Source organism: Arachis ipaensis, chromosome B7, assembly GCF_059453495.1.
Source record: "Arachis ipaensis isolate K30076 ecotype BB chromosome B7, ASM5945349v1, whole genome shotgun sequence".
NCBI classification, from domain to species: Eukaryota; Viridiplantae; Streptophyta; class Magnoliopsida; order Fabales; family Fabaceae; genus Arachis; species Arachis ipaensis.
In genome coordinates, this window is record NC_142442.1 from 42,741,716 (window position 1) to 42,769,562 (window position 27,847).

Consider the following 27,847-nt stretch of genomic DNA (forward strand, 5'->3'; position numbering starts at 1 on the left):
TCAATCACAGCTCTTGCTGTGGCTAGGAAGGGTCTTCCAAGGATGATGGATTCATCCTCATCCTTCCCAGTGTCTAGGATTATGAAATCAGCAGGGATGTAAAGGCCTTCAACCTTTACTAACACGTCCTCTACTTGTCCATAAGCCTGTTTTCTTGAGTTGTCTGCCATCTCTAATGAGATTCTGGCAGCTTGCACCTCAAAGATTTCTAGTTTCTCCATTACAGAGAGTGGCATGAGGTTTATCCCTGACCCAAGGTCACATAGAGCCTTCTCAAAGGTCATGGTGCCTATGGTACAAGGTATTAAGAACTTTCCAGGATCCTGTTTCTTCTGAGGCAATGTCAGTTGATCCAGATCACTCAGTTCATTGATGAGCAAGGGAGGTTCATCTTCCCAAGTCTCATTACCAAATAATTTGGCATTCAGCTTTATGATTGCACCAAGGTACTTGGAAACTTGCTCTTCAGTGACATCTTCATTCTCTTCAGAAGAAGAATACTCATCAGAGCTCATGAATGGCATAAGGAGGTTCAATGGAATCTCTATGGTCTCTAGATGAGCCTCAGATTCCTTTAGTTCCTCAGAGGGAAACTCCTTATTGATCTCTGGACGTCCCAGGAGGTCTTCCTCACTGGGGTTCACGTCCTCTCCCTCCCTTGTAGGTTCGGCCATGGGGATCAATTCAATGGCCTTGCACTCTCCTTTTGGATTTTCTTCTGTATTGCTTGGGAGAGTACTAGGAGGGGTTTCAGTGATTCTTTCACTCAGTTGGCCCACTTGTGCCTCCAAATTTCTAATGGAGGACCTTGTTTCATTCATGAAACTTAGAGTGGCCTTAGATAGATCAGAGACTATGTTTGCTAAGCTAGATGGATCCTGCTCAGAACTCTCTGTCTTTTGCTGAGTGGATGATAGAAAAGGCTTGCTATTGCTAAACCTGTTTCTTCCACCATTGTTAAAGCCTTGTTGAGGCTTTTGTTGATCCTTCCATGAGAAATTTGGATGATTTTTCCATGAGGGATTATAGGTGTTTCCATAGGGTTCACCCATGTAATTCACCTCTGCTATTGCAGGGTTCTCAGGATCATAAGCTTCTTCTTCAGAAGATGCCTCTTTAGTACTGTTGGATGATTCCTTTAATCCATTCAGACTCTGAGAGATCATATTGACTTGCTGAGTCAATATTTTATTCTGAGCCAATATGGCATTCAGAGTATCAATTTCAAGAACTCCTTTCCTTTGAGGCGTCCCATTACTCACATGATTCCTTTTAGAAGTGTACATGAACTGGTTATTTGCAACCATGTCAATGAGTTCCTGAGCTTCTGCAGGCGTTTTCTTTAGGTTAATGGATCCACCTGCAGAATGGTCCAATGACATTTTAGATAATTCAAAACAGACCATCATAGAATATATCCAGGATGGTCCATTCTGAAAGCATGTCAGAAGGACACTTTTTTGTCAGTTCCTTGTATCTCTCCCAAGCTTCATAGAGGGATTCACCTTCTTTCTGTTTGAAGATTTGAACATCCACTCTAAGCTTGCTAAGCTTTTGAGGAGGAAAGAACTTAGCTAAGAAAGCCGTGACCAGCTTATCCCAAGAGTTCAGGCTATCCTTAGGTTGAGAGTCCAACCATACTCTAGCTCTGTCTCTTACAGCAAACGGGAAAAGCATAGACCTGTAGACCTCAGGATCAACCTCATTGGTCTTAACAGTATCACAGATCTGCAAGAATTCAATTAAGAACTGAAAAGGATCTTCAGATGGAAGTCCATGAAACTTGTAGTTCTGTTGCATCAGAGAAACTAATTGAGGTTTAAGCTCAAAATTGTTTGCTCCAATGGCAGGGATGGAGATGCTTCTTCCATGTAAATTGGAATTTGGTGCAGTAAAGTCACCAATCATCTTCCTTGCATTGTTATTATTTTCGGCCATGTCTTCTTTTTCAAGATTCTCTGTAAGGTTTTCTCTGGATTGTTGTATTTTAGCTTCTCTTAGTTTCTTCTTCAGAGTCCTTTCAGGTTCAGGGTCAGCTTCAACAAGAATGTTCTTATCCTTGTTCCTGCTCATATGACAAAGAAGGAAATAACAAAGAAAATATAGAATCCTCTATGTCACAGTATAGAGATTCCTTTATGTGAGTAGAAGAAGATAGGAATAGAAGATGGAGAATCCAAACACAAGGATGAGGAGTAGGTTCGAATTCTTAGATGAAGAGGAGTGTTGGTAAATAATTAGAAGGAGGTGAGAGAGAAGAATTTTCGAAAATTAAATAAATTAAAATAAAAATATTTTTGTTTTTAATTTGAAATTAAAATAAAATTCGAAAATTAGAAAAGAAATAAAATTAAAATTAAAAATTAGAATAATTAGTTAATTAAAAAGAAATTTTGAAAAAGAGGAAGGTGATTTTCGAAAATTAGAGAGAATTAGTTAGGTAGTTTTGAAAAAGATATGATTGAAACAAAAAAGATAGGATTGATTGAAAAAGATTTGAAAATCAAATTTTGAAAAAGATAAGAAGTTTAAAAAAAAAGATTTTGAAATCAAATTTTGAAAAAGATTTGATTGAAATTTAAAAAGATATGATTGAAACTTAATTTGAAAAAGAAATTTAAAAAGATTTGATTTTGAAAATTAAAGTTGATTACTTGACTAACAAGAAACAAAAAGATATGATTTACAATTTAAAGATTGAACCTTTCTTACTAGGAAAATAACAAACTTAACATTTTTGAATCAATCACATTAATTGTTAGCATTAATTTCGAAAATATGAAATAAAAATAAGAAAAATATTTTGAAAATAATTTTTGAAATTTTCGAAAATCATAAAAGAAAAATGAAAAAGATTTGATTTTTTTGAAAAAGATATTGAAAATTTGATTTGACTCATAAGGAACAACTAGATTTTAAAAATTTTTGAAAAAGTCAACTCAAATTTTCAAAAATTTATGAGAGAATAAGGGAAAGATATTTTTTTATTTTTGAATTTTTAATGAAGAGAGAGAAAAACACCAAAAATGACACAAGGCATAGAAATTATGAATCAAAACAAAAATACATGCAAGAACACTTTGAATGTTAAGATGAACACCAAGAACACTTTGAATGTCAAGATGAACATCAAGACTTATTTTTTTGAAAAATTTTCAAGAAAAGAAATCATGCAAGACACCAAACTTAAAAATTTTTATTCTTTAGGCATTAATATTTCAAGAATGCATATGAAAAACAAGAAAAGACACAAAATAAGAAAATAAGAGGATCAAACAAGAAGACTGGCCAGGAACAACTTGAAGATCATGAAGAACATATGATGAATTTTCGAAAATTCTTGAGAAAAACAAACACATGCAAGACACCAAACTTAAAAATTGACTCTAGACTCAAACAAGAAACAGAAAATATTTTTGGTTTTATGATTTTATTAAATTTTTTTGATTTTTCAAAAATTTATTTTATGAAAAACGAAAACAAAGAAAAATTTTTGAAAAAGTTTTTGAAAACCAAATAAAAGTTGAAACAAGAAGAAAATTACCTAATCTGAGCAACAAGATGAACCGTCAGTTATCCAAACTCAAACAATCCCCGGCAACGGTGCCAAAAACTTAGTGTGTGAAATCGTGATCATTCCTTCCTTGGTAACAGCGCTAAAAACTCAATACGCACGTTCATGTTCTTAATTCTGTTTCACAACTTCGTACAACTATCCAGCAAGTGCACTGGGTTGTCCAAGTAATAAACCTTACGTGAGTAAGGGTCGATCCCACGGAGATTGTCGGCTTGAAGCAAGCTATGGTCACCTTGTAAATCTCAGTCATGCGGATTCAACTGATTTTATGAATTGATAAGTAAAAGATAAATAAAATATAAAATAGGATAGTGGTACTTATGTAATTCATTGGTGAGAATTTCAGATAAGCGTATAGAGATGCTTTCGTCCCTCTGAACCTCTGCTTTCCTGCTGTCTTCATCCAATCCTTCCTACTCCTTTCCATTGCAAGCTGTATGTTAGGCATCACCGTTGTCAATGGCCACCTGTCCTCTCAGTGAAAATGGTCCAATGCGCTGTCACTGCATGGCTAACCATCTGTCGGTTCTCGATCATACTGGAATAGGATTTACTATCATTTTGCGTCTGTCACTACGCCCAGCACTCGCGAGTTTGAAGCTCGTCACAGTCATTCAATCCCTGAATCCTACTCGGAATACCACAGACAAGGTTTAGACTTTCCGGATTCTCCAGAATGGCCGTCCATGGGTTCTAACTTATACCACGAAGACACTAATAACTCGAACTCGGTCCCCTGTATTAGATATCCAAGAGATATCCATTCAATCTAAGGTAGAACGGAAGTGGTTGTCAGGCACGCGTTCATAAGTTGGGAATGATGATGACTGTCACGATCATTACATCCATCATATTGAAGTGCGAATGAATATCTTAGAAGCGGAATAAGTTGAATTGAATAGAAAAATAATAGTACTTTGCATTAATCTTTGAGAAACAGCAGAGCTCCACACTTTAATCTATGGTGTGTAGAAATTCTACCGTTGAAAATACACAAGTGATAAATGTTCAGGCATGGCCGAATGGCCAGCCCTCCAAACGTGATCAAAGGATCAAAAGATAATCCAAAGATATCCAAAGATGATTCCAAAGATGTAAATACAATAGTAAAAAGTCCTATTTATACTAAACTAGTTACTAGGGTTTACAGAATGAGTAAATGATGTAGAAATCCATTTCTGGGGCCCACTTGGTGTGTGCTTGGGCTGAGCATTGAGCTTTACACGTGTAGAGGCTTCTCTTGGAGTTGAACGCCAGTTTGTAACCTGTTTCTGGCGTTTAACTCCACTTTGCAACCTGTTTCTGGCGTTTATCTCCAGAATGCAGCATGGAACTGGCGTTCAACGCCAGTTTACGTTATCTATCCTTAATCAAAGTATGGACTATTATATATTGCTGGAAAGCTCTGGATGTCTAATTTTCAACACAATTAAGAGCGCGTCATTTTGAGTTTTGTAGCTCCAGAAAATCCACTTTGAGTGCAGGGAGGTCAGAATCCAACAGCATCTACAGTCCTTCTTCAACCTCTGAATCTGATTTTTGCTCAAGTCCCTCAATTTCAACCAGAAATTACCTGAAATCACAGAAAAATACACAAACTCATAGTAAAATCCAGAAATGTCATTTTTAATTAAAAACTAATAAAAATATAATGAAAATTAATTAAATCATACTAAAAATATACTAAAAACAATGCCAAAAAGCGTATAAATTATCCGCTCATCATGTTCCGATGACCTTGGCGACGTTCCTCAAGGTTCATCTGCCAAATTTCCGAGGATCAACTAATCCTACTGAAATGGACAACTGGTTCCGGGCCATTGAGCGTGATTTATAGGCGCAGCACGTTCCGAATAATCAGTATGTTGAATTTGCTGCTTATCAACTTGCGAGAGAGGCCCAACACTGGTGGCAAGCAGAGTGCCACTTGTTACAGCTCTAGAACACAGATGTTCCTTGGGATGTGTTTCAGACAGCCGTTTACAAGAAATACTTTCCTGAGTCTGCAAGGGAAGTAAAGGAGATGGAACTAATGCAGCTGAAGCAAGGTTCCCTATCTGTGGCGGACTACACAAGCAAGTTTGAGGAGCTTTGTAGGTTTTCTAAGGTATGTCAGGGTGCCCCAGAGACTTATGAAAGCTGGAAATGTATAAAGTATCAGAGGGGGCTGAAGGACAATATTATGACTGCTGTGACTCCAATGGAGATCCGTTTTTTCTCTGACTTGGTAAATAAGGCAAGAGTGGTGGAGGAGTATGCCAAGACCGTGGCGACATCCAAGGACACTCATGGAGGGAGCTCTAGTCGGGGGCATGGCAAGTATTTTCATCCGAGGGGTCTGGTGCACGAAATTACAATCACACTTTTGCAATTTCGCACAACTAACCAGCAAGTGCACTGGGTCATCCAAGTAATACCTTACGTGAGTAAGGGTCGATCCCACGGAGATTGTCGGCTTGAAGCAAGCTATGGTTATCTTATAATTCTTAGTCAGGATATCAGTAATGATTCTTAGTTTTAATTGTAAAAAGTAAAAGAACATGAAATAAATACTTGTTATGCAGTAATGGAGAACAGGTTGAGGTTTTGGAGATGCTCTGTCTTCTGAATATCTGCTTTCCTACTGTCTTCTTCTTCACACACGCAAGGCTCCTTCCATGGCAAGCTGTATGTTGGTGGATCATCGTTGTCAATGGCTACCATCTGTCCTCTCAGTGAAAATGGTCTAAATACGCTGTCACCGCACGGCTAATCATCTGTTGGTTCTCACTCATGATGGAATAGGATCCATTGATCCTTTTGCGTCTGTCACTACGCCCAGTACTCGTGAGTTTGAAGCTCGTCACAGTCATCCTTTTCTAGATCCTACTCGAAATACCACAGACAAGGTTTAGACTTTCTGGATCTCAGGAATGGCCACCAATAATTCTAGCCTATACCACAAAAGTTCTAATCTTAGATTAGAAACCCAAGAGATATGCACTTAAGCTATTGCAGATAGAATGGAGGTGGTTGTCAGGCACGCATTCATAGGTGAGAATAATGATGAGTGTCACGGACATCACATTCATCAGGTTGAAATGCGAGTGAATATCTTAGAATAGAAACAAGCGTGACTGAATGGAAAACAGTAGTAATTGCATTAATTCATCGAGACACAGCAGAGCTCCTCACCCTCAACCATGGAGTTTAGAGACTCATGCCGTCAAAGATACAATGTGAAACGTGTAAAGTGTCATGAGGTGTGTAAATATAATAGCAAAAGGTCCTATTTATAGAAAACTAGTAGCCTAGGATTTACAAAAATGAGTAAATAATGCAGAATCCACTTCCTGGCCCACTTGGTGTGTGCTTGGACTGAGCATTGAAGCTTTCACATGTAGAGACTTTTCTTGGAGTTAAACGCCAGCTTTTGTACCAGTTTGGGCGTTTAACTCCAGCTTTTATGCCAGTTTTGGCGTTTTGACGCCAGAATTTTTATGCTGACTTGGAACGCCGGTTTGGGCCATCAAATCTCGAGTAAGGTATGAACTATTATATATTTCTGGAAAGCCCAGGATGTTTAATTTCCAACGCAATTAAGAGCGTGCCAATTGAGCTTCTGTAGCTCCAGAAAATCCACTTCGAGTGCAGGGAGGTCAGAATCCAACAGCATTTGCAGTCCTTTTTCAGCCTCTGAATCAGATTTTTGCTTAGGTCCTTCAATTTCAGCTAGAAAATACCTGAAATCACAGAAAAACACACAAACTCATAGTAAAGTCCAGAAATATGATTTGTATTTAAAAACTAATAAAAATATAATAAAAAGTAACTAAAACATACTAAAAACTACTTAAAAATAATGCCAAAAAGCGTATAAATTATCCGCTCATCACAACACCAAACTTAAATTGTTGCTTGTCCCCAAACAACTAAGAACAAAGTAGGATAAAAAGAATAGAATATACAATGAATTCCAAAAACATCTATAAAGATCAGTCTTAATTAGATGAGCGGGGCTATTAGCATTTTGCTTCTGAACAGTTTTGGCATCTCACTTTATCCTTTGAAGTTCAGAATGATTGGGATCTATAGGAACTCAGAATTCAGATAGTGTTATTGATTCTCCTAGTTCAGTATGTTGATTCTTGAACACAGCTACTTTATGACTCTTGGCCGTGACCCTAAGCATTTTGTTTTCCAGTATTACCACCGGATACATAAATGCCATAGACACATAACTGGGTGAACCTTTTTAGATTGTGACTCAGCTTTACTAGAGTCCTCAATTAGAGGTGTCCAGAGCTTTTAAGCACACTCCTTTTGCTTTGGACCATGACTTTAACCGCTCAGTCTCAAGCTTCTCACTTGACACCTTCACGCCACAAGTACATGGTTAGGGACAGCTTGGTTTAGCTGCTTAGGCTAGGATTTTATTCCTGTAGGCCCTCCTATCCACTGATGCTCAAAGCCTTGGATCCTTTTTATTTTACCCTTGCCTTTTGGTTTAAAGGGCTATTGGCTTTTTCTGCTTGCTTTTTCTTTTTCTTTCTTTTTCTTTTTTCTTTTTTTTCTTTTTTTCGCAAGCTTTGTATTCACTGCTTTTTCTTGCTTCAAGAATCATTTTTATGATTTTTCAGATTATCAATAACATTTCTCCTTTTCCATTATTCTTTCAAGAGCCAACAATTTTAACATTCATAAACAACAAATTCACAAATATGCACTGTTCAAGCATTCATTCAGAAAGACAAAAAGCATTGCCACCACATCAAAATAATTAAACTGTTTTAAAATTCGAAATTCACGTACTTCTTTTTCTTTTTCAGAAAACATTTTTCATTTTAAGAAAGGTGATGGATTCATATGACATTCATAGCTTTAAGGCATAGACACTAAGATACTAATGATCATATAGTAAAGACCCAAACATAGATAGAACATCAAGCATAGAAATCAAAAAACAGAAAAATAAGAACAAGGAAATTAAAGAATGGGTCCACCTTAGTGATGGCGGCTAGTTCTCCTTCTTGAAGATCCTATGGAGTGCTTGAGCTCCTCAATGTCTCTTCCTTGCCTTTGTTGCTCCTCTCTGATTTCATGAAGGATAATGGGTTGCTTTTGTTAAGGTCCATGAGTGGGCTCTCTTGTTTTCTCCATCCTCTTTCTAGTGATGGGCTTTTGAGATGAATCTCTCCATCTCTCATGACTCGGAGTTGGAAGCAACTGCCTTCCCTTTCCTCTTCCTAGAGGTTTCTCCAGCCTTAGGTGCCATAAATGGTTATGGAAAAACAAAAAGCAACGCTTTTACCACACCAAACTTAGAAGGTTTGCTCGTCCTCGAGCAAAAGAAGAAAAAGGGATTAGAAGAAAAAGAAAATGGAGGGGATGGAATGGTTTTAGGAGGGAAATGGTTTGAATTTGAATTGTGAGGTGGGTAGGGTTTTTGGGGAAGGGTGTTATCGAAAGGTGTGAAGAAGAGAGAAATAGAGTTGAGGTAGGTGGGGATCCTGTGGGGTCCACAGATCCTAAGGTGTCAAGGATTTTTCATCCCTGCACCATGTTGGCGTGTAAACGCCCCTTGGAGTGCCAATCCTGGCGTTAAACGCCAGGTTGCTGCCCATTTCTGCCGTTTAACGCCAGCTTTTCTTCCCTTTCTGGCATTTAAATGCCAGCTTTGTGCCCTTTTTTGGCTTTAAACGCTAGTCTGGTACCCTTTTCTGGCGTTAAATGCCCAGAATGGTGCCAGACTGGGCGTTTAACGCCCATTCTGCTACCCTTACTGGCGTTTGAACGCCAGTAAGCTCCTCCTTCAGGGTGTGCTATTTTTAATGCTGTTTTTCATTCTATTTTTGCTTTTTCAGTTGTTTTTGTGACTCCACATGATCATCAACCTAAAGAAAATATAAAATAACAATGAAAAATAAATATATATAATTAAAGAACATTGGGTTGCCTCCCAATAAGCGCTTATTTACTGCCTTTAGCTGGACTTTCACTGAGCTGTTAATTTAGTCTCAGTTTTGAGCATTCTTGCTCAAAATTACTTTCAAGATAATGTTTAATTCTCTGTCCATTAACAATAAACTTTTTGTCAGAGTCAATATCCTGAAGCTCAACATATCCATATGGTGACACACTTGTAATCACATATGGTCCCCTCTACCGGGATTTTAATTTCTCGAAGAATAATCTGAGCCTAGAGTTAAACAGCAGAACCTTCTATCCTAGCTCAAAGACTCTAGATGACAGTTTATTGTCATGCCACCTTTTTGCTTTTTCCTTATAAATTTTTGCATTTTCAAAAGCATTGAGTCTGAATTCCTCTAGCTCATTCAGCTGGAGCAATCTTTTCTCTCCAGCTAACTTAGCATCCAGGTTTAGGAATCTGGTTGCCAGTAGGCCTTATGTTCCAATTCCACGGGCAGATGACAGGCCTTGCCAGATACAAGCTGGTATGGAGAGGTTCCTATAGGAGTCTTAAATGCTATTCTTTATGCCCACAGAGCATCATCTAAGCTTTTTGCCCAATCCCTTCTACGGGTGATTACAGTCCGTTCCATGATTCTTTTTAGTTCTCTATTAGAGACTTTAGCCTGTCCATTTGTCTGTGGATGATATGGAGTTGCTACTTTGTGGCTAATTTCATATCGGACCATAGCAGAGTAAAGCTGTTTATTGCAGAAGTGAGTGCCCCATCACTGATTATTGCCCTAGGGACACCAAATCTACTGAAGATATGTTTCTAGAGGAACTTCAGCACTGTCTTAGTATCATTAGTGGGTGTGGCAATTGCTTCTACCCATTTAGATACGTAGTCTACTGCCACCAGAATGTAAGTGTTTGAGTATGATGGTGGGAAAGGACCTATGAAGTCAATACCCCATACATCAAACAACTCAATCTCTATGATCCCTTGTTGAGGCATAGCATAGCCATGAGGCAAGTTACCAGCTCTCTGGCAACTGTCACAGTTACGCACAAACTCTCAGAAATCTCTATAGAGAGTAGGCCAGTAGAAGCCACATTGGAGGACCTTAATGGCTGTTCGCTCACCTCCGAAATGTCCTCCATATTGTGATCCATGGCAATGCCATAGGATTTTCTGTAGCTCTTCTCTGGGCACGCATCTGTGGATCATTCCGTCTGCACATCTCTTAAAGAGATATGGTTCATCCCATAAGTAGTACTTTGCATCAGAAATTAGTTTTTTCGTTTGCTGCCTGATGTACTCCTTGGATATGAACCTCACAGCTTTATAATTTGCAATGTCTGCAAACCATGGTTCTTCCTAAATGGCGAAGAGTTGCTCATCTGGAAAGGTCTCAGAGATCTCAGTAGGAGGGAGGGACGCCCCTGCTACTGGTTCTATCCGGGACAGGTGATCAGCTACCTGGTTCTCTGTCCCTTTTCTGTCTCTTATTTCTATATCAAACTCTTACAGAAGCAACATCCATCTTATGAGCCTGGGTTTTGAATCCTGCTTTGTGAGTAGATATTTAAGAGCAGCATGGTTAGTATACACAATTACTTTTGAACCTACTAAATATGATCTAAACTTGTAAATGGCATAAACCACTGCAAGCAACTCTTTTTCTGTGGTTGTGTAGTTTTTCTGTGCGTCATTTAGAACACGGCTGGCATAGTAAATGACGTGCAGAAGTTTGTTATGCCTTTGTTCTAATACTGCACCTATGGCATGGTCACTGGCATCACACATTAGTTCGAATGGTAATGTCCAGTCTGGTGCAGAAATCACTAGTGCTTTGACCAACTTAGCTTTCAGAGTTTCAAACGCCTGCAGACACTCTGTGTCAAACATAAATGGTATGTCAGTAGCTAGCAGATTTCTCAGAGGTTTTGCAAATTTTGAATAATCCTTTATAAACCTCCTATAGAATCCTGCATGCCCCAGAAAGCTTCTAATTGCCTTAACATTGGCAGGTGGTGGTAATTTTTCAATTACTTCCACTTTAGCTTGATCCACCTCTATTCCCTTGTTTGAAATTTTATGCCCAAGGACAATTCCTTCAGTCACCATAAAGTGACATTTTTCCCAATTTAAAACTAGGTTGGTCTCTTGGCATCTTTTCAGAACAAGTGCTAAATGGTCAAGACAGGAGCTGAATGAGTCTCCAAATACTGAAAAGTCATCCATGAAGACTTCCAGAAATTTTTTTACCATATCAGAGAAGATAGAGAGCATGCACCTCTGAAAGGTTGCAGGTGCATTGCATAGACCAAAGGGCATCCTTCTGTAGGCAAATACTCTAGAAGGACATGTGAACGCTGTTTTCTCTTGGTCTTGAGGATTTACTGCAATTTGGTTGTAACCTGAATAGCCATCCAAAAAGCAGTAGTATTCATGACTTGCTAGTCTCTCTAGCATCTGGTCTATGAATGGTAAAGGAAAATGATCCTTTCTGGTGGCTGTATTGAGCCTTCTGTAGTCAATACACATACGCCACCCTGTAACTGTTCTTGTAGGAACCAGTTCATCCTTTTCATTATGAACTACTGTCATGCCTCCCTTCTTGAGGACAACGTGGACAGGGCTCACCCAGGGGCTGTCAGAAATAGGATAAATAATCCCAGCCTCTAGTAACTTAGTGACCTCTTTCTGCACCACCTCCTTCATGGCTGGATTTAGCCGCCTCTGTGGTTGAACCACTAGCTTAGCATCATCCTCCAATAGGATCTTGTGCATGCATCTTGCTGGGCTAATGCCCTTAAGATCACTTATGGACCACCCAAGAGCTATCTTGTGTGTCTTCAGCACCTGAATTAGTGCTTTCTCTTCCTGTGGATTTAAAGCAGAGCTTATGATCACCGGAAAAGTGTCACCTTCTCCTAGAAATGCATATTTCGGGGATGGTGGTAGTGGTTTGAGCTCGGGTTTAGAAGGCTTATCCTCTTCCTGAGGAATTTTTGGAGGTTCTTTTATTTCCTCTGGTTCCCCCAGATCAGGTTGAACATCTTTAAAGATGTCCTCTAGCTCTGATTCGAGACTCTCAGTCATATTGATCTCTTCCACCAAGGAGTCAATAATATCAACGCTCATGCAGTCATTTGATTCATCTGGATGCTGCATAGCTTTGACAACATTTAACTTGAACTCATCCTCATTGACTCTCAGGGTCACTTCCCTTTTTTGGACATCAATGAGAGTTCGTCCGGTTGCTAGGAAGGGTTTTCCTAGAATGAGAGTTGCACTCTTGTGCTCCTCCATTTCCAGCACTACAAAGTCAGTCGAAAAGGCAAATGGCCCAACCTTGACAATCATGTTCTCAATTATGCCTGATGGGTATTTAATGGAGCCATCAGCAAGTTGAAGACATATCCGGGTTGGTTTGACCTCTTCAATCAAGCCAAGCTTTCTGATAGTGGATGCAGGGATTAGATTGATACTTGCCCCAAGGTCACACAGAGCTGTCTTGGTACAAGTACCCTATAATGTGCACGGTATCATAAAGCTTCCTGGATCTTTAAGCTTCTCTGGTAAGCTTTTCAGAATGACTGCACTGCATTCTTCAGTGAGAAAAACTTTTTCAGTTTCTCTCCAATCCTTCTTATGACTTAAGATCTCTTTCATGAACTTAGCATAAGAGGGTATTTGCTCAAGTGCCTCTGCAAATGGGATCTTTATCTCAAGAGTCCTGAGATAGTCTACAAAGCGGGCAAATTGTTTATCCTGTTCCGCTTGGCGGAGTTTCTGAGGATAAGGCATCTTGGCTTTATATTCTTCAACCTTAGTTGTTGTAGGTTTATTCCCTACAGAGGTAGTTGGAGAAGCCTTCTTAGAGGGGTTACTATCAGCACTTTCAGGTGTCTGATCCCTCATTGGCGTTTGACACCAATCCTTCACCCTTTTCTGGCGTTTGAACGCCAGGATTATTTCCTCTCTGGACTCTTGCTGTCCTCAGAGGGATTTTGGGCATTGGTTTGGTCATCCTCTGTCAGTTGTTCCTTTCTTGGCTTTTTGCTACTTTAACCTGAATTATTCAATGTCTTCCCGCTCCTTAGTTGAACAGCTTGGCATTCTTCTGTTATCTGTTTAGATGGCTGCTGTCTTGTCTAATTCAATTGTGCTTCTATATTCTTGTTAGCGTTTTTAGTGTCTTGGAGCATCTCTTTAAATTCTGCTAGTTGTTTTGTCATAAGGAGTAATTGCTGATTAAGCTCAACAATCTGTTCTTGAGGATTAGGATCAGTGGTTACTGCCCTAGCCTCTTCTTTTATGGAGGACTCACTGTTTGAGTACAGATGTTGATTTCTAGCAACCGTATCTATGAGTTCTTAAGCCTCTTCAATTGTCTTTCTCATGTGTATAGATCCACCAGCTGAGTAGTCTAGAGACATTTGAGCTCTTTCTGTAAGCCCATAGTAGAAGATGTCTAACTGTATCCACTCTGAAAATATTTCAGAGGGGCATTTCCTTAGCATCCCTCTGTACCTCTCCCAGGCATTATAAAGGGATTCATGATCCTCTTGTTTAAGGCCTTAGATGTCCAGCCTTAACTGTGTCATCCTTTTTGGAGGGTAAAATTGATTAAGGAATTTGTCTGATAACTGTCTCCATATTTTTATGCTTGCTGTAGGTTGGTTATTTAACCACCTCTTAGCTTGATCTTTTACAGCAAATGGGAACAGTAATAATCTGTAGACATCCTGATCTACTTCTTTATCACGTACTGTGTCAGTAATTTGTAAGAACTGTGCCAGAAACTCAGTAGGTTCTTCTTGTGGAAGACCAGAATATTGGCAATTTTACTGCACCATGATAATGAGCTGAGAATTTAGCTCAAAACTGCTTGCTTTGATGGGAGGTATACAGATGCTACTCCCATATGCAGCTGTAATGGGGTTAGCATATGACCCCAGAGTCCTTCTGGACTGTTCATTTCCACTTATGTCCATGATGGAGAAAAGGGAATTGATATGAATTGCAAATAAATTATATTTTTAAATTTTTTTATTTAATTAAAAGTAACCGAATAAAGTAAAACAAAATAAATGGAAGATAAAATAAAAGTTTCAAAAATTAGAAGAAAATGAAATAAAATAAAATTGAAAACTAAATCAATTAATTAATTAAAAAGATTTTGGAATTAACAATCAGAAAGATATGATTGAAAATTATTTTGAAAAAGATCTGATTGAGAAGATATGATTGCAATTTATTAAAAAAAAGATATGATTGAAAAGATATGATTGAAGAAATTAAAAAGATTTGATTTTTGAAAAAGATTTGAAAAGATCAATTTTTGAAATTAGAATTTTGACTTCACTAAATAAAAAGATATGATTTTGAAAATCTTTGACTAATTTAATGCAAAATTTCAAAATTTATGAGTAAAATAAGGAAAAGATATTTTTTTAATTTTTTGAATTTTAATGAGGAAGGAGAAAAACAACAAAATGACACTAAACTTAGAAATTTTAGATCAAAACAAGGAGAACAAACAAGAAAACTTTGAATGTCAAGATAAACACCAAGAACACTTTGAATATCAAGATGAACACCAAGAACAAATTTTTGAAAAATTTTTAAGTAAATAAAAGCACAAGGGACACCAAACTTAAAATTTTTAGAAAATCAAACACAAATTTTCAAAAATTTAAAGGAAAACACAAAAAAGACACCAAACTTAGAATTTTTAAAGATCAAGAAAGAACTAAGAACATGCAAATTCGAAAAATTGAAAGAAAATAAAAGCATGCAATTGACACCAAACTTAAAATATGAAACTAAACTCAAATAAAAGACTCAAATTTAGTAACTCTAAACCAACAAAAATAAATTATTTCTAATCTAAGCAACAAGATACAGCGTCAGTTGTCCAAACTCGAACAATCCCTGGCAACGGCGCCAAAAACTTGGTGCACAAAATTATAATCACACTTTTGCAATTCCGCACAACTAACCAACAAGTGCACTGAGTCGTCCAAGTAATACCTTACGTGAGTAAGGGTCGATCCCACTGAGATTGTCGGCTTGAAGCAAGCTATGGTTATCTTGTAATTCTTAGTCAGGATATCAGTAATGATTCTTAGTTTTAATTGTAAAAAGTAAAAGAACATGAAATAAATACTTGTTATGCAGTAATGGAGAACATGTTGAGGTTTTCGAGATGCTCTATCTTCTGAATCTCTACTTTCCTACTGTCTTCTTCTTCACACACGCAAGGCTCATTCCATGGCAAGCTGTATGTTGGTGGATCACCGTTGTCAATGGCTACCATCTGTCCTCTCAGTGAAAATGGTCCAAATGCGCTGTCACCGCACGGCTAATTATCTGTCGGTTCTCACTCATGTTGGAATAGGATCCATTGATCCTTTTGCGTCTGTCACTACGCCCAGCACTCGTGAGTTTGAAGCTCGTCACAGTCATCCCTTCCCATATCCTACTCAGAATACCACAGACAAGGTTAAGACTTTCCGGATCTCAGGAATGGCCGTCAATAATTCTAGCCTATACCACGAAGGTTCTAATCTTAGATTAGAAACCAAAGAGATATGCACTTAAGCTATTGCAGATAGAACAGAGGTGGTTGTCAGGCACGCATTCATAGGTGAGAATGATGATGAGTGTCACGGATCATCACATTCATCAGGTTGAAATGCGAGTGAATATCTTAGAATAGAAACTAGCGTGATTGAATGGAAAACAGTAGTAATTGCATTAATTCATCGAGGCACAGCAGAGCTCCTCACCTCCAACCATGGAGTTTAGAGACTCATGCCATCAAAGATACAATATGAAACGTGTAAAGTGTCATGAGGTGTGTAAATACAATAGCAAAAGGTCCTATTTATAGAAAACTAGTAGCCTAGGGTTTACAGAAATGAGTAAATGATGCAGAATCCACTTCTGGGCCCACTTGGTGTGTGCTTGGGCTGAGCATTGAAGCTTTCACATGTAGAGACTGTTCTTGGAGTTAAACGCCAGCTTTTGTGCCAGTTTGGGCGTTTAACTCCAGCTTTTATGCCAATTCTGGCGTTTTGACGCCAGAATTTTTATGCTGACTTGGAAAGCCGGTTTGGGCCATCAAATCTCGGGAAAAGTATGAACTATTATATATTGCTGGAAAGCCCAGAATGTTTACTTTCCAACACAATTGAGAGCGCACCAATTGGGCTTCTGTAGCTCTAGAAAATCTACTTCGAGTGTAGGGAGGTCAGAATCCAACAGCATCTGCAGTCCTTTTTCAGCCTCTGAATCAGATTTTTGGTCAGGTCCCTCAATTTCAGCCAGAAAATATCTGAAATCACAGAAAAACACACAAACTCATAGTGAAGTCCAGAAATGTGATTTTTATTTAAAAACTAATAAAAATATAATAAAATGTAACTAAAGCATACTAAAAACTACCTAAAAATAATACCAAAAAGGGTATAAATTATCCGCTCATCAGGGTTAAAGCTTCAAGAGAGGAGGATATGCGCCTCAAGGGCAAGTAGGCTTTAGAAAGAAAACCCATGATCAGTTTTAGCATGGCAAAGGGAGAGGAACTCAGAGTAAAAGTTCTCCGAGTTTAACTTGTAATCGTTGTGGATGTTTTCATCCATATGACTCTTGCAAGATTGGTATAGGTGGGTGCTTCAACTGTGGCTTGCCTGGTCATTTTGTGAGGGATTGGACACGTGGGAAGAACCCAAGTGTGGGTCAGAGTCAGCACCAGGGGCAAGTTTTTGCTATGAATGCCAAGGATGATTCCAAGGCGGATCCGTTGATGAGAGGTATTTATTTAATTGGTGATCAGACCTTAATTGTATTGTATGATACTGGGGCTTCACATTCATTTATTTTGTTTGCTAAGGTTGAGGAATTAAGCTTGAAAGTGTCAGAGTTACCATTTGATCTGCATGTACGTAGTCCGCATCAGACAGTCATGACTAGGTCAGGTTGTAGGCAAGTAGGATTCAAACTTGAGGGTAGAGACTTTGTGCATGATTTGATCTGTTTACCAATGGTTGGGTTGGAGATGATTTTGGGGTTTGATTGGTTGTCGAAGAATCAGGTTTTGTTGGATTACTTTGAACAGACAATTCGGTTTATGCCAGAAGGAGAAAATGGAGTAGTGATAGCTGAAGGTTATTACATGAACTCGGTGATGGTGCACTGTAGTGGGGAAGAGTGTCAGGGTTATATTCTGTTGGCTGTGAACACATTAGGTGATAATCAAGAACTAGATCAGATACCGATGGTTAGAGACTTTCCGGAGGTATTCCCAAAAGATATCCCTGAATTCCCACCTCAACGGGAGATTGAGTTTGAGATTGAATTGGTGCCAGGAGCCAGACCAGTGTCGATTGCGCCATATAGAATGGCTCTGATAGAGCTAGCAGAGTTAAAGACTCAGTTGGAAGAGCTTCTGAACAAGAGGTTTATTCGACTGAGTGTATCACCATGGAAGCGCCAATTTTATTGGTAAAGAAGAAGGATGGAGGAATGCGTTTGTGCGTGGATTACCGGCAGTTAAACAAAGTGACTGTGAAGAACAAGTACCCGCTGCCTAGGATCGATGACTTGATGGATCAACTGCAAGGAGCCGGAGTGTTTTCCAAGATCGATTTAAGATCTGGTTACCATTAGATAAGGGTGAAGGAGGATGATATCCCTAAGATCGCGTTTAGGACACGCTATGGGCACTACGAGTTTGCAGTGATGTCCTTTGGGTTAACGAATGCACCTGATGTTTTCATGGATTACATGAACAGAGTCTTTCATTCCTTTTTGGACAAATTAGTGGTGGTTTTTATAGACGACATCTTGGTTTATTCTAAGACGGCAAAGGAGCATGAGGAACACTTAAGGATTGTGTTGCAAATCCTAAAGGAGTGAAAGTTGTACGCTAAGTTGTCAAAGTGTGAGTTCTGGAAGGAGGAAGTAAAGTTCTTAGGTCATGTGGTGAGCAAAGGAGGAATAGCCGTAGACCCTTCGAAGGTAGAAGCGGTGATAGAATGGGAAAAACCGACGACTGTGAAGGAAGTCAGGAGCTTTTTGGGTTTAGCCGGATATTACCAGAGATTCATTGAAGGATTCTCCCGGATTGTGCTACCAATGACGAAATTAACAAGGAAAGAAGTGCCATTCGTGTGGACGTCAGAGTGTGAAGAGAGTTTTTAGACTTTGAAGCAGAAGTTAACTTCAGCACCTGTTCTAATCTTACCGGAACTACATGAACTGTTTGAAGTATATTGTGATAAGTCACTAAAGGGTTTGGGTTGCGTGTTAATGCAACACCGGAATATGGTGGCTTACGCATCGCGTCAGCTGAGACCGCATGAAGTAAATTACCCAACTCATGACTTGGAAATAGCAGCGATTGTGTTTGCGTTGAAGGTTTGGAGGCACCACTTGTACGGAGTGAGGTTTAGCATCTTTTCTTATTATAAGAGTCTCAAGTACATCTTTGATCAGAAAGAGCTTAATATGCGTCAGAGGATATGGATGGAGTTGCTTAAGGACTATGATTTCGAGTTGAGTTATCAACCTGGAAAGCCGAATGTGGTAGCAGACGCTTTGAGTCGGAAGTCCTTGGCAATAGCTTGGATGAGGATTAAGGAAGAGGAGCTAGTAGATAAGTTTGTGGATCTTAAGCTGGATATTGATGAAGTTATCGAAAGAACTTGTTTGAACCAGTTATAGATCTCAAGCACGTTTAAATGAGAAATACAAAAGGCTCGGTGATAAACCCCAATTTTGTGGTTTATCTTGTGCTTAATTTGGAGGATTTTATCAACTTTTCTCACATTTATTCAATGAAATAGCATAGTTTTGTAATTCTCCCTAAATTTGTGCTTAAGTGTGAAAACATGCTTTTTAGGCCTTAAAATAGCTAAATTTAACTCACTTTAATTCTATTCGATGCCTTCATATGTTTGTTAAGTGATTTCAGGTTTAGAAGGCAAAGATTGGATTGAAGGAATGAAGAAAAAAGCATGTAAAAATGGAGAACTCATGAAGAAATGAAGGAATCGCAAAGCTGTCAATCCTGACCTCTCCATACTAAATCGATCATAACTTGAGCTACAGAGGTCCAAATGAGGCAGTTCTAGTTGTGTTGGAAAGCTAATATCTGGGGCTTCAAAATGATATAAAATTTGCCAGAGTTTCCTAGAATTTTGGTGACGCGCACGCGTCCTCTACACGCACGTGTCGTAGGATCAGCGTGGACCATTTTAGGCAAAACGTGGCCAGCGATTTCTAGCTCATTTTGGGCCCAATCCAAATCATTTATGATGATATTGAACCCAAGGATTGAAGGGGTAATGAACAAAGTAGTCATAGTTTAGTTTTCATCATATTTTAGGGGTAGAATTCTAGAGAGAGATGCTCTCTCCCCTCTCTAGATTTTAGGAGAGTTTAGGTTAATTCTTCTTAGATCCAAGTTATAATTTTAGTTTAGATTTCATTTCTCTATATATTTTAGTGTTCTATTGTCTTAATCTTCTTAGTTTCTCTTGTTAATTTCTTATTTTGCTCTCTTTTATGAGATGAACAATTGTTGGATCTTGATTTCTTCTAATGCAATTTTATATTTCTATGTCCCTTGATGTTTACCTCACTTGCTATTGTTGATTTCTTGCTTATATTAGTTATGGGTTTCACTAATTCTTGTATTTTATGATGTTTACTTTTATTGCACACTAGGTGTTTGATAAAATACTTTCTCTAGTTATTGAGTAGTTTTCTTGACTCTTGGCCTAGGCTAAGGGAATTGAGTGACCTTGAGTCATTGGGTCTCATTGAATTGGTGATTTGAGAACCCTATGTGGTCAATTTGATGTCCATTGATACTAAACTACTATTAAGCTAATTAATAGCTAGCTTGGGACTTATGGTTGATGTTGATCAAGCCTATTTAATGTACTTCAAGCTTAGGAGTAAACATTACATACTTAAAGCTTTTGGAGGTAGACTTAATGGGTTGGTCCCTCATAATTATCAATGTATGGTTTTTAGACAAGAATGGTGATCTAAATTACCTATGTCTAGCCAAGAGTTCTTTCCCATCTCTTTATTAGTACTTGTCATTTACTTTCTTGTTATTTACTTCTCTTGCTAATTTCCAAATCAAACCCTCTTGCGTCTTCATAGCCAATAATTAAACACATCATTGTAATTCCTTGTGAGATGACCCGAGGTTTAAATACTTCGGTTAATTCTTATTGGGGTTTGTACTTGTGACAACCAATATTTTTGCATGTGAGGATTCTTTGTTGGTTTAGAACTATACTTGCAATGAGATTTCATTTGTGAAATTCTAAACTGTATAGAAAAATCCTTTCATCAAAATGGCGCTGTTGCCGGGGAATTGCATTGGTGTTATATTATTGGCTATTGTGAATATGTGAATATGTTTGTCTTTTACTTGTTTGTTAGTATTTGTTAGGTTTAGGACTTTGTTGCTTATTTTTGTTAGCTTTTGCTTTTATTTGCTACTATGAATTCTCATCCTCACTTTGGCTATGAGTTTGGCTCAAATTATGTTGTAGGGAATGGGAACTATAATGACAATATGCATCAAGGATGGAACAATCAAAGGTGGGAGGAGCCTCAAGGAATTGATCAACCTTCTTGGCAACAACAACCTCTGGTCTCTTATAGGTATAATTCCACCCATAATGCATATCAATCTAATGGATGTAGTGACCCTTATTGTGATTGTCAACAACCACCACCATATGCCTATGAACCACCTTCCCAACATAATTTTGAACCACCTTACTCACAAGCCCCCTATCACCAAACACCTCATTATGACCCTAATCCTTACCCACCGTACCAACCACCTTGTGAACCATATGAACCATAAGTAGAACCACCCCAATTTCATTACCAATACCCTCAAGAACCACTACTTCACTATTCTTACCAAGATGAATCACCTCCCATGTATGAGAATTTTCAACCACATAATGAATTTCCCTTTCCACCACAACCCTCCATGGAAGAACACCCATATCCATCCATCCAAGAGAAATATGATCCTATTTATACTAGCCAAGTGGAACAAGAGCCAATGGATCGTCTCAAAGAAGCAATGGATCGGTTTCAAGCAATAATCCGTCAAAAGGAGCAAGAGGAAGCCCAAAGGATGAATGAAGCTATTGAGGCTAACCTTGCTAAAATTAAAGCCAATTTAGATGCATGGAATTTATACCATAGACAAGGTGTCTCAACAGATGAATATGAGAAATCAATCGAAGAGCGGAGCATGGAATGTGTTATGCAACAAGTGGAAAGGATGGAGATTGTTGAAGAAGAAGAAGTGGTTGAAAGCCTAGGCGAAGTTGAACAAGAGGTGGATTCCAAGCTTGAGGACACTTCCACACCAAGTAATTTTGTTGATGATTTTGTGGAAGTTGTTGAACCCTCTTGCATTAAGCATTAATTTGGAGTTGAGAAGGACAATGTGCAACCTCCTAGGCATATTATGGATGATGAACGATTGGAAGGGGTTGAGTAAGCACCAAGTTCTACTATTGAAGTTGATTCCACACTAACTAATGTGCTATTTGAGATTGTTGAACCTTCTTCATTGTATTGTGAAATTGATGTTGAGAAGGCTAGAGCACAACCTCCAACACATGACTTGAGCATTGAAGATTGTGTGGAAGAAGTTGGTGGGCAAGAGGTTGGAATTGAAGAAACTTGCAAAGAGGTGGAGGTAGTCAAGGAAGAGCACAAGGGAGTGGAACTTGCAAGATCATTGGGACCACCCCTTCCTAAGTCACCATCCTACACAACATTCAAGTGGGTAAAATTTTTATTCCTAAGCTTTACTTTCTCACTTGAATATGGTTTGATTGAAAATGATGGTCAACTTTGAGCTCTTTGTGGGGTCAAGAGTAGGAGAGAGATGGTTAGTGGTTGGAAATATCATTCTAGGTTCATTATGGTTACATGTTCAAAGTTTGATTGCAAGGTTTGATGTGGAGCTAAATTGTATGGGTCTAGGAAGTTGTTTGGAGGCTTCTTTGAGAATTTCAAGGCTAAACCACCCAATTGGAGCTATGATGATCAACTTGAAGATGGGTGTGAAAATAAGTTTTGGGATCCCGGATCGCAACATGAAGACCAATTTTGGGAGCTCATATCTTGGGAAGAATTGCACCCAAGCTTGGTGGAGACGGTTGGAAATTCTGACGACCGTTTGAGGAGCAAGCATCTTTGGAGGTTCTAGGATGAATACAAGAATAAGCCACCATGACAGGGAGCTTCCTAAATGTCCAACTTAAGGACTTAAACTAAAAGTGCTAGGTGGGAGACACCCCACTATTCTCTTGTATATATAATCAATGAATGCATTGGGTTGCCATTGTAGGTAGTTTTATTCTTTGCATACTCTTGTTTTAGTGTTTTGGTTGTTAGTTCGTTTGATTAGATTTGTGCCTTTAGTTGTTAGTTAGTTGTTGTTGAATTATGTTTTGCTTGTAGTGTAAGTTTTGTTTGCCTTGTATTTGAAAATTTTTCAAAAATAAAAAAAGATTTGTTGTTAAATTGGAATTTTGATTGTTTCTAGAATGCTTGTAGAATAGGAGAGTACCCTATTTCTTCAAAAAAAAAAAAGTCACCCATGCGTAAGCGTGAGTGACGTGTACGCGTCATTGATCATTATCACATACCCACGCGTGAGCGTATACAACTGGTGCACGAAATTGTGATCGTTCATTCCTTGGTAACAGCGCTAAAAACTTACGTTCTTAATCTTAGTTCTTCTTCACAATCTCGTACAACTAACCAGCAAGTGCACTAGGTCGTCCAAGTAATAAACCTTACGTGAGTAAGGGTCGATCCCACGGAGATTGTCGGCTTGAAGCATGCTATGGTCATCTTGTAAATCTCGGTCAGGCGGATTCAAATGGTTATGGAGAATTGATAATTAAAAGATGAATAAAACATAAAATAAAGATAGAGATATTTATGTAATTCATTGGTAGGAATTTCAGATAAGCGTATGAAGATGCTTTGTTCCTTCTGAACCTCTGCTTTCTTATTGCCTTCTTCCAATCATTCATACTCCTTTCCATGGCAAGCTTTATGTTGGGCATCACCATTGTCAATGGCTACTTCCCGTCCTCTCAGTGAAAATGTTCCAAATGCGCTGTCACCGCACGGCTAATCATCTGTCGGTTCTCGATCATGTTGGAATAGGATCCATTGATCCTTTTGCGTCTGTCACTACGCCCAACACTCGCGAGTTTGAAGCTCGTCATAGTCATCCCTTCCCAAATCCTACTCGGAATACCACAGACAAGGTTTAGACTTTCCTGATCTCAGGAATGGCCGCCAATAATTCTAGCCTATACCACGAAGATTCTAATCTTAGATTAGAAACCCAAGAGATACACATTCAAGCTTGATTGCATGTAGAACGAAAGTGGTTGTCAGGCACGCGTTCATAGGTGAGAATGGTGATGAGTGTCACGGATCATCACATTCATCATGTTGAAGAACGAATAGATATCTTAGAGAAGAAGTAGGCGTGAATTGAATAGAAAAACAATAGTAATTGCATTAATTCATGAAGAACAGCAGAGCTCCACTCCTTAATCTATGGTATGTAGAAACTCCACCGTTGAAAATACATAAGTGAAAATAGTCTAAGCATGGCTGAATGGCCAGCCTCAAAGGTCTCAGGACTAAACGTCCAAAGATCGTTCCTCTAATACAATAGTAAAAGGTCCTATTTGTAGAAAACTAGTAACCTAGGGTTTACAGAAATGAGTAAATGATGCTGAATCCACTTCCGAGCCCACTTGGTGTGTGCCTGGGCTGAGTATTGAAGCTTTTCACGTGTAGAGACTTTTCTTGGAGTTAAACGCCAGCTTTTGTGCCAGTTTGGGCGTTTAACTCCAGCTTTTATGCCAGTTCTGGCGTTTTGACGCCAGAATTTCTATGCTGACTTGGAACGCCGGTTTGGTCAATCAAATCGCAGGCAAAGTATGGACTATTATATATTGATGGAAAGCCCAGGATGTCTACTTTCCAACACAATTGAGAGCGCACCAATTGAAATTCTATAGCTTCAAAAAATCTAGTTCGAGTGCAGGGAGGTCAGAATCCAACATCATCTGCAATCCTTTTTCAGCCTCTGAATCAGATCTTTGCTCAGGTCCCTCAATTTCAGCCAGAAAATACCTGAAATCACAGAAAAACACACAAACTCATAGTAAAGTCCAGGAATGTGATTTTTATTTAAAAACTAATAAAAACATAATAAAAACTAACTAAAACATACTAAAAACATACTAAAAACAATGCCAAAAAGCGTATAAATTATCCGCTCATCACAACACCAAACTTAAATTGTTGCTTGTCCCTAATCAACTGAAAATCAAATAGGATAAAAAGAATAGAATATACAATAAATTCCAAAAACATCTATGAAGATCAGTCTTAATTAGATGAGCGGGGCTATTAGCTTTTTGCTTCTGAACAGTTTTGGCATCTCACTTTATCCTTTGAAGTTCAGAATGACTGGCATCTATAGGAACTCAGAATTCAGATAGTGTTATTGATTCTCCTAGTTCAGTATGTTGATTCTTGAACACAGCTACTTTATGAGTCTTGGTCGTGACCCTAAGCATTTTGTTTTCCAGTATTACCACCAGATACATAAATGCCACAGACACATAACTGGGTGAACCTTTTCAGATTGTGACTCAACTTTGCTAGAGTCTCCAATTACAGGTGTCCAGAGCTCTTAAGCACAGTTTTTTTGCTTTGGACCATGACTTTAACCGCTCAGTCTCAAGTTTTCACTTGACACCTTCACGCCACAAGCACATGGTTAGGGACAGCTTGGTTTAGCCGCTTAGGCCAGGATTTTATCCCTGTGGACCCTCTTATCCACTGATGCTCAAAGCCTTGGATCCTTTTTTATTTCACCCTTGCCTTTTGGTTTAAAGGGCTATTGGCTTTTTCTACTTGCTTTTTCTTTTTCTTTCTTTTTCTTTTTTTTCTTTTTTTCGCATTTTTTTCGCATATATTTTTTTCTGCAAGCCTTTTTTTATTCACTGCTTTTTCTTGCTTCAAGAATCATTTTTATGATTTTTCAGATCATCAATAACATTTCTCCTTTTTCATTATTCTTTCAAGAGCCAACATTTTTAGCATTCATAAACAACAATATCAAAAATATGCACTGTTCAAGCATTCATTCAGAAGAACAAAAGGTATTGCAACCACATCAAAATAATTAAACTATTTAAAATTCAAAATTCATGCACTTCTTTTTCTTTTTGCAATTAAAAATATTTTTTATTTAAGAAAGGTGGTGGATTCATAGGACATTCATAACTTTAAGACATAGACTCTAAGACACTAATGATCATGTAATAAAGACACAAACATAGATAAACATAAAGCATAAAAATTCGAAAAACAGAAAGATAAGGAATAAGGAATTTAAAGAACGGGTCCACCTTAGTGATGGCGACTAGTTCTTCCTCTTGAACATCTTATGGAGTGCTTGAGCTCCTCAATGTCTCTTCCTTGCCTTTGTTGCTCCTCTCTCATGACTCTTTGATCTTCTCTAATTTCATGAAGGAGGATGGAATGTTCTTGGTGCTCCACCCTTAGTTGTCCCATATTGGAACTCAATTCTCCTAGGGAGGTGTTAATTTGCTCCCAATAGTTTTGTAGAGGAAAATGCATCCCTTGAGGCATCTCAGAGATTTTATGATGAGAAATTTCCTCATGCTCTTGTCCATGAGTGGGATCTCTTGTTTCCTCCATCCTTTTCTTAGTAATGGGCTTGTCCTCATCAATGAGGATGTCTTCCTCTATGTCAATTCCAGCTGAATTGCAGAGATGACAAATGAGATAAGGGAAGGCTAACCTTGCCAAAGTAGAAGACTTGTCTACCACCTTGTAGAGTTCTAGGGATATAACCTCATGAACTTCTATTTCCTCTCCAATCATGATGCTATGGATCATGATAGCCCGGTCTATAGTAACTCTAGACCGGTTGCTAGTGGGAATGATTGAGCGTTGGATGAACTCCAACCATCCCCTAGCCACGGGCTTGAGATCATGCCTTCTTAGTTGAACCGACTTCCCTCTTGAATCTTTCTTCCATTGAGTGCCCTCTTCACAAATGTCTATGAGGACTTGGTCCAACCTTTGATCAAAATTGACCCTTCTAGTGTAGGGGCGTGCATCTCCTTGCATCATGGGCAAGTTGAATGCCAACCTTACATTTCCAAACTGAAATCTAAGTATTTCCCCCGAACCATTGTAAGCCAATTCTTTGGGTCCGGGTTCACACTTTGATCATGGTTCTTGGTGATCCATGCATTGGCATAGAACTCTTGAACTATTAAGATTCTAACTTGTTGAATGGGGTTGGTGAGAACTTCCCAACCTCTTCTTCGAATCTCATGTCGGATCTCCGGGTATTCACCCTTTTTGAGCTTGAAAGGGACCTTGGGGATCACCTTCTTTTTGGCCACAACTTCATAGAAGTGGTCTTGATGCACCCTTGAGATGAATCTCTCCATCTCCCATGACTTGGAGGTGAAAGCTTTTGCCTTCCCTTTCCTCTTTCTAGAGGTTTCTCCGGCCTTAGGTGTCATAAATGGTTATGAAAAAATAAAAAGCAACGCTTTTACCACACCAAACTTAGAAGGTTTGCTCGTCCCCGAGCAAAAGAAGAAGGAAGAGAGTAGAGGAAGAAGAAATAGAGGAGATGGAGGGGTTTAGTGTTTCGGCCATGTATGGGTGGGTTTGGGAGGGAAAGTGGTTTGAATTTGAATGGTGAGGTAGGTGGGATTTTATGATGGATGGATGTGGATTGGTGAAGGGATTTTGGAGAAGAGGGTAGGATTTGATAGGTGAGGGGTTTTTGGGGAAGAGGTATTGAGTTGATTGGTGAAGGGTATTTGGGGAAGAGTGTTATGAAAAGGTGTGAAGAAAAGAGAGAGTGAGTTGAGGTTGGTGGGGATCCTGTGGGGTCCACAGATCCTGAGGTGTCAAGGATTTCTCATCTCTGCACCAATTAGGCGTGCAAAATGCCCTCTGCTGCCAATCCTGGCGTTAAACGCCAGGTTGCTGCCCATTTCTGGCGTTTAACGCCAGCTTCTTGCCCTTTTCTGGCGTTAAACGCCAGTCTGGTGCCCATTTATGGCGTTAAACGCCCAAATGGTGCCAGACTGGGCGTTTAACGACCATTCTGCTGCCCTTACTGGCGTTTAAACGCTAGTAGGCTTCTCCTCCAGGGTATGCTATTTTTCATTCTGTTTCTCAATTTGTTTTTGCTTTTTTTCAATTGTTTTTGT

At 38.8% G+C, this 27,847-nt stretch overlaps 1 protein-coding gene and 1 non-coding gene across 2 annotated transcripts; both read left to right on the forward strand.

Annotated features, from left to right (window-relative positions):
• Window positions 1–1,437: 1,437 nt before the first annotated feature.
• LOC148550967 (small nucleolar RNA R71) lies at window positions 1,438–1,545 on the forward strand. The gene has a single exon (XR_015892536.1). It is a non-coding gene; the product is annotated as a small nucleolar RNA R71 (small nucleolar RNA).
• Window positions 1,546–5,609: 4,064 nt separating this feature from the next.
• Window positions 5,610–17,991, forward strand: LOC110265037 (uncharacterized). The gene is made up of 3 exons (XM_021107787.1): window positions 5,610–5,918; window positions 17,140–17,424; window positions 17,602–17,991. Exons 1-3 carry the CDS (start codon window positions 5,610–5,612, stop codon window positions 17,989–17,991), a joined length of 984 nt encoding a protein of 327 aa, XP_020963446.1.
• Window positions 17,992–27,847: the final 9,856 nt, after the last annotated feature.

Bases quoted from the DNA above. Each gene is read 5' to 3' on its own strand.
- LOC110265037 (XM_021107787.1), top strand. From the start codon at position 5,610: ATGCAGCTGAAGCAAGGTTCCCTATCTGTGGCGGACTACACAAGCAAG. The intron at 5,919-17,139 runs GTGCACGAAATT...GACTCTTGCAAG, and splicing joins ATTTTCATCCGAGGGGTCTG to ATTGGTATAGGTGGGTGCTT. The intron at 17,425-17,601 runs GTACGTAGTCCG...TACTTTGAACAG, and splicing joins AGTTACCATTTGATCTGCAT to ACAATTCGGTTTATGCCAGA.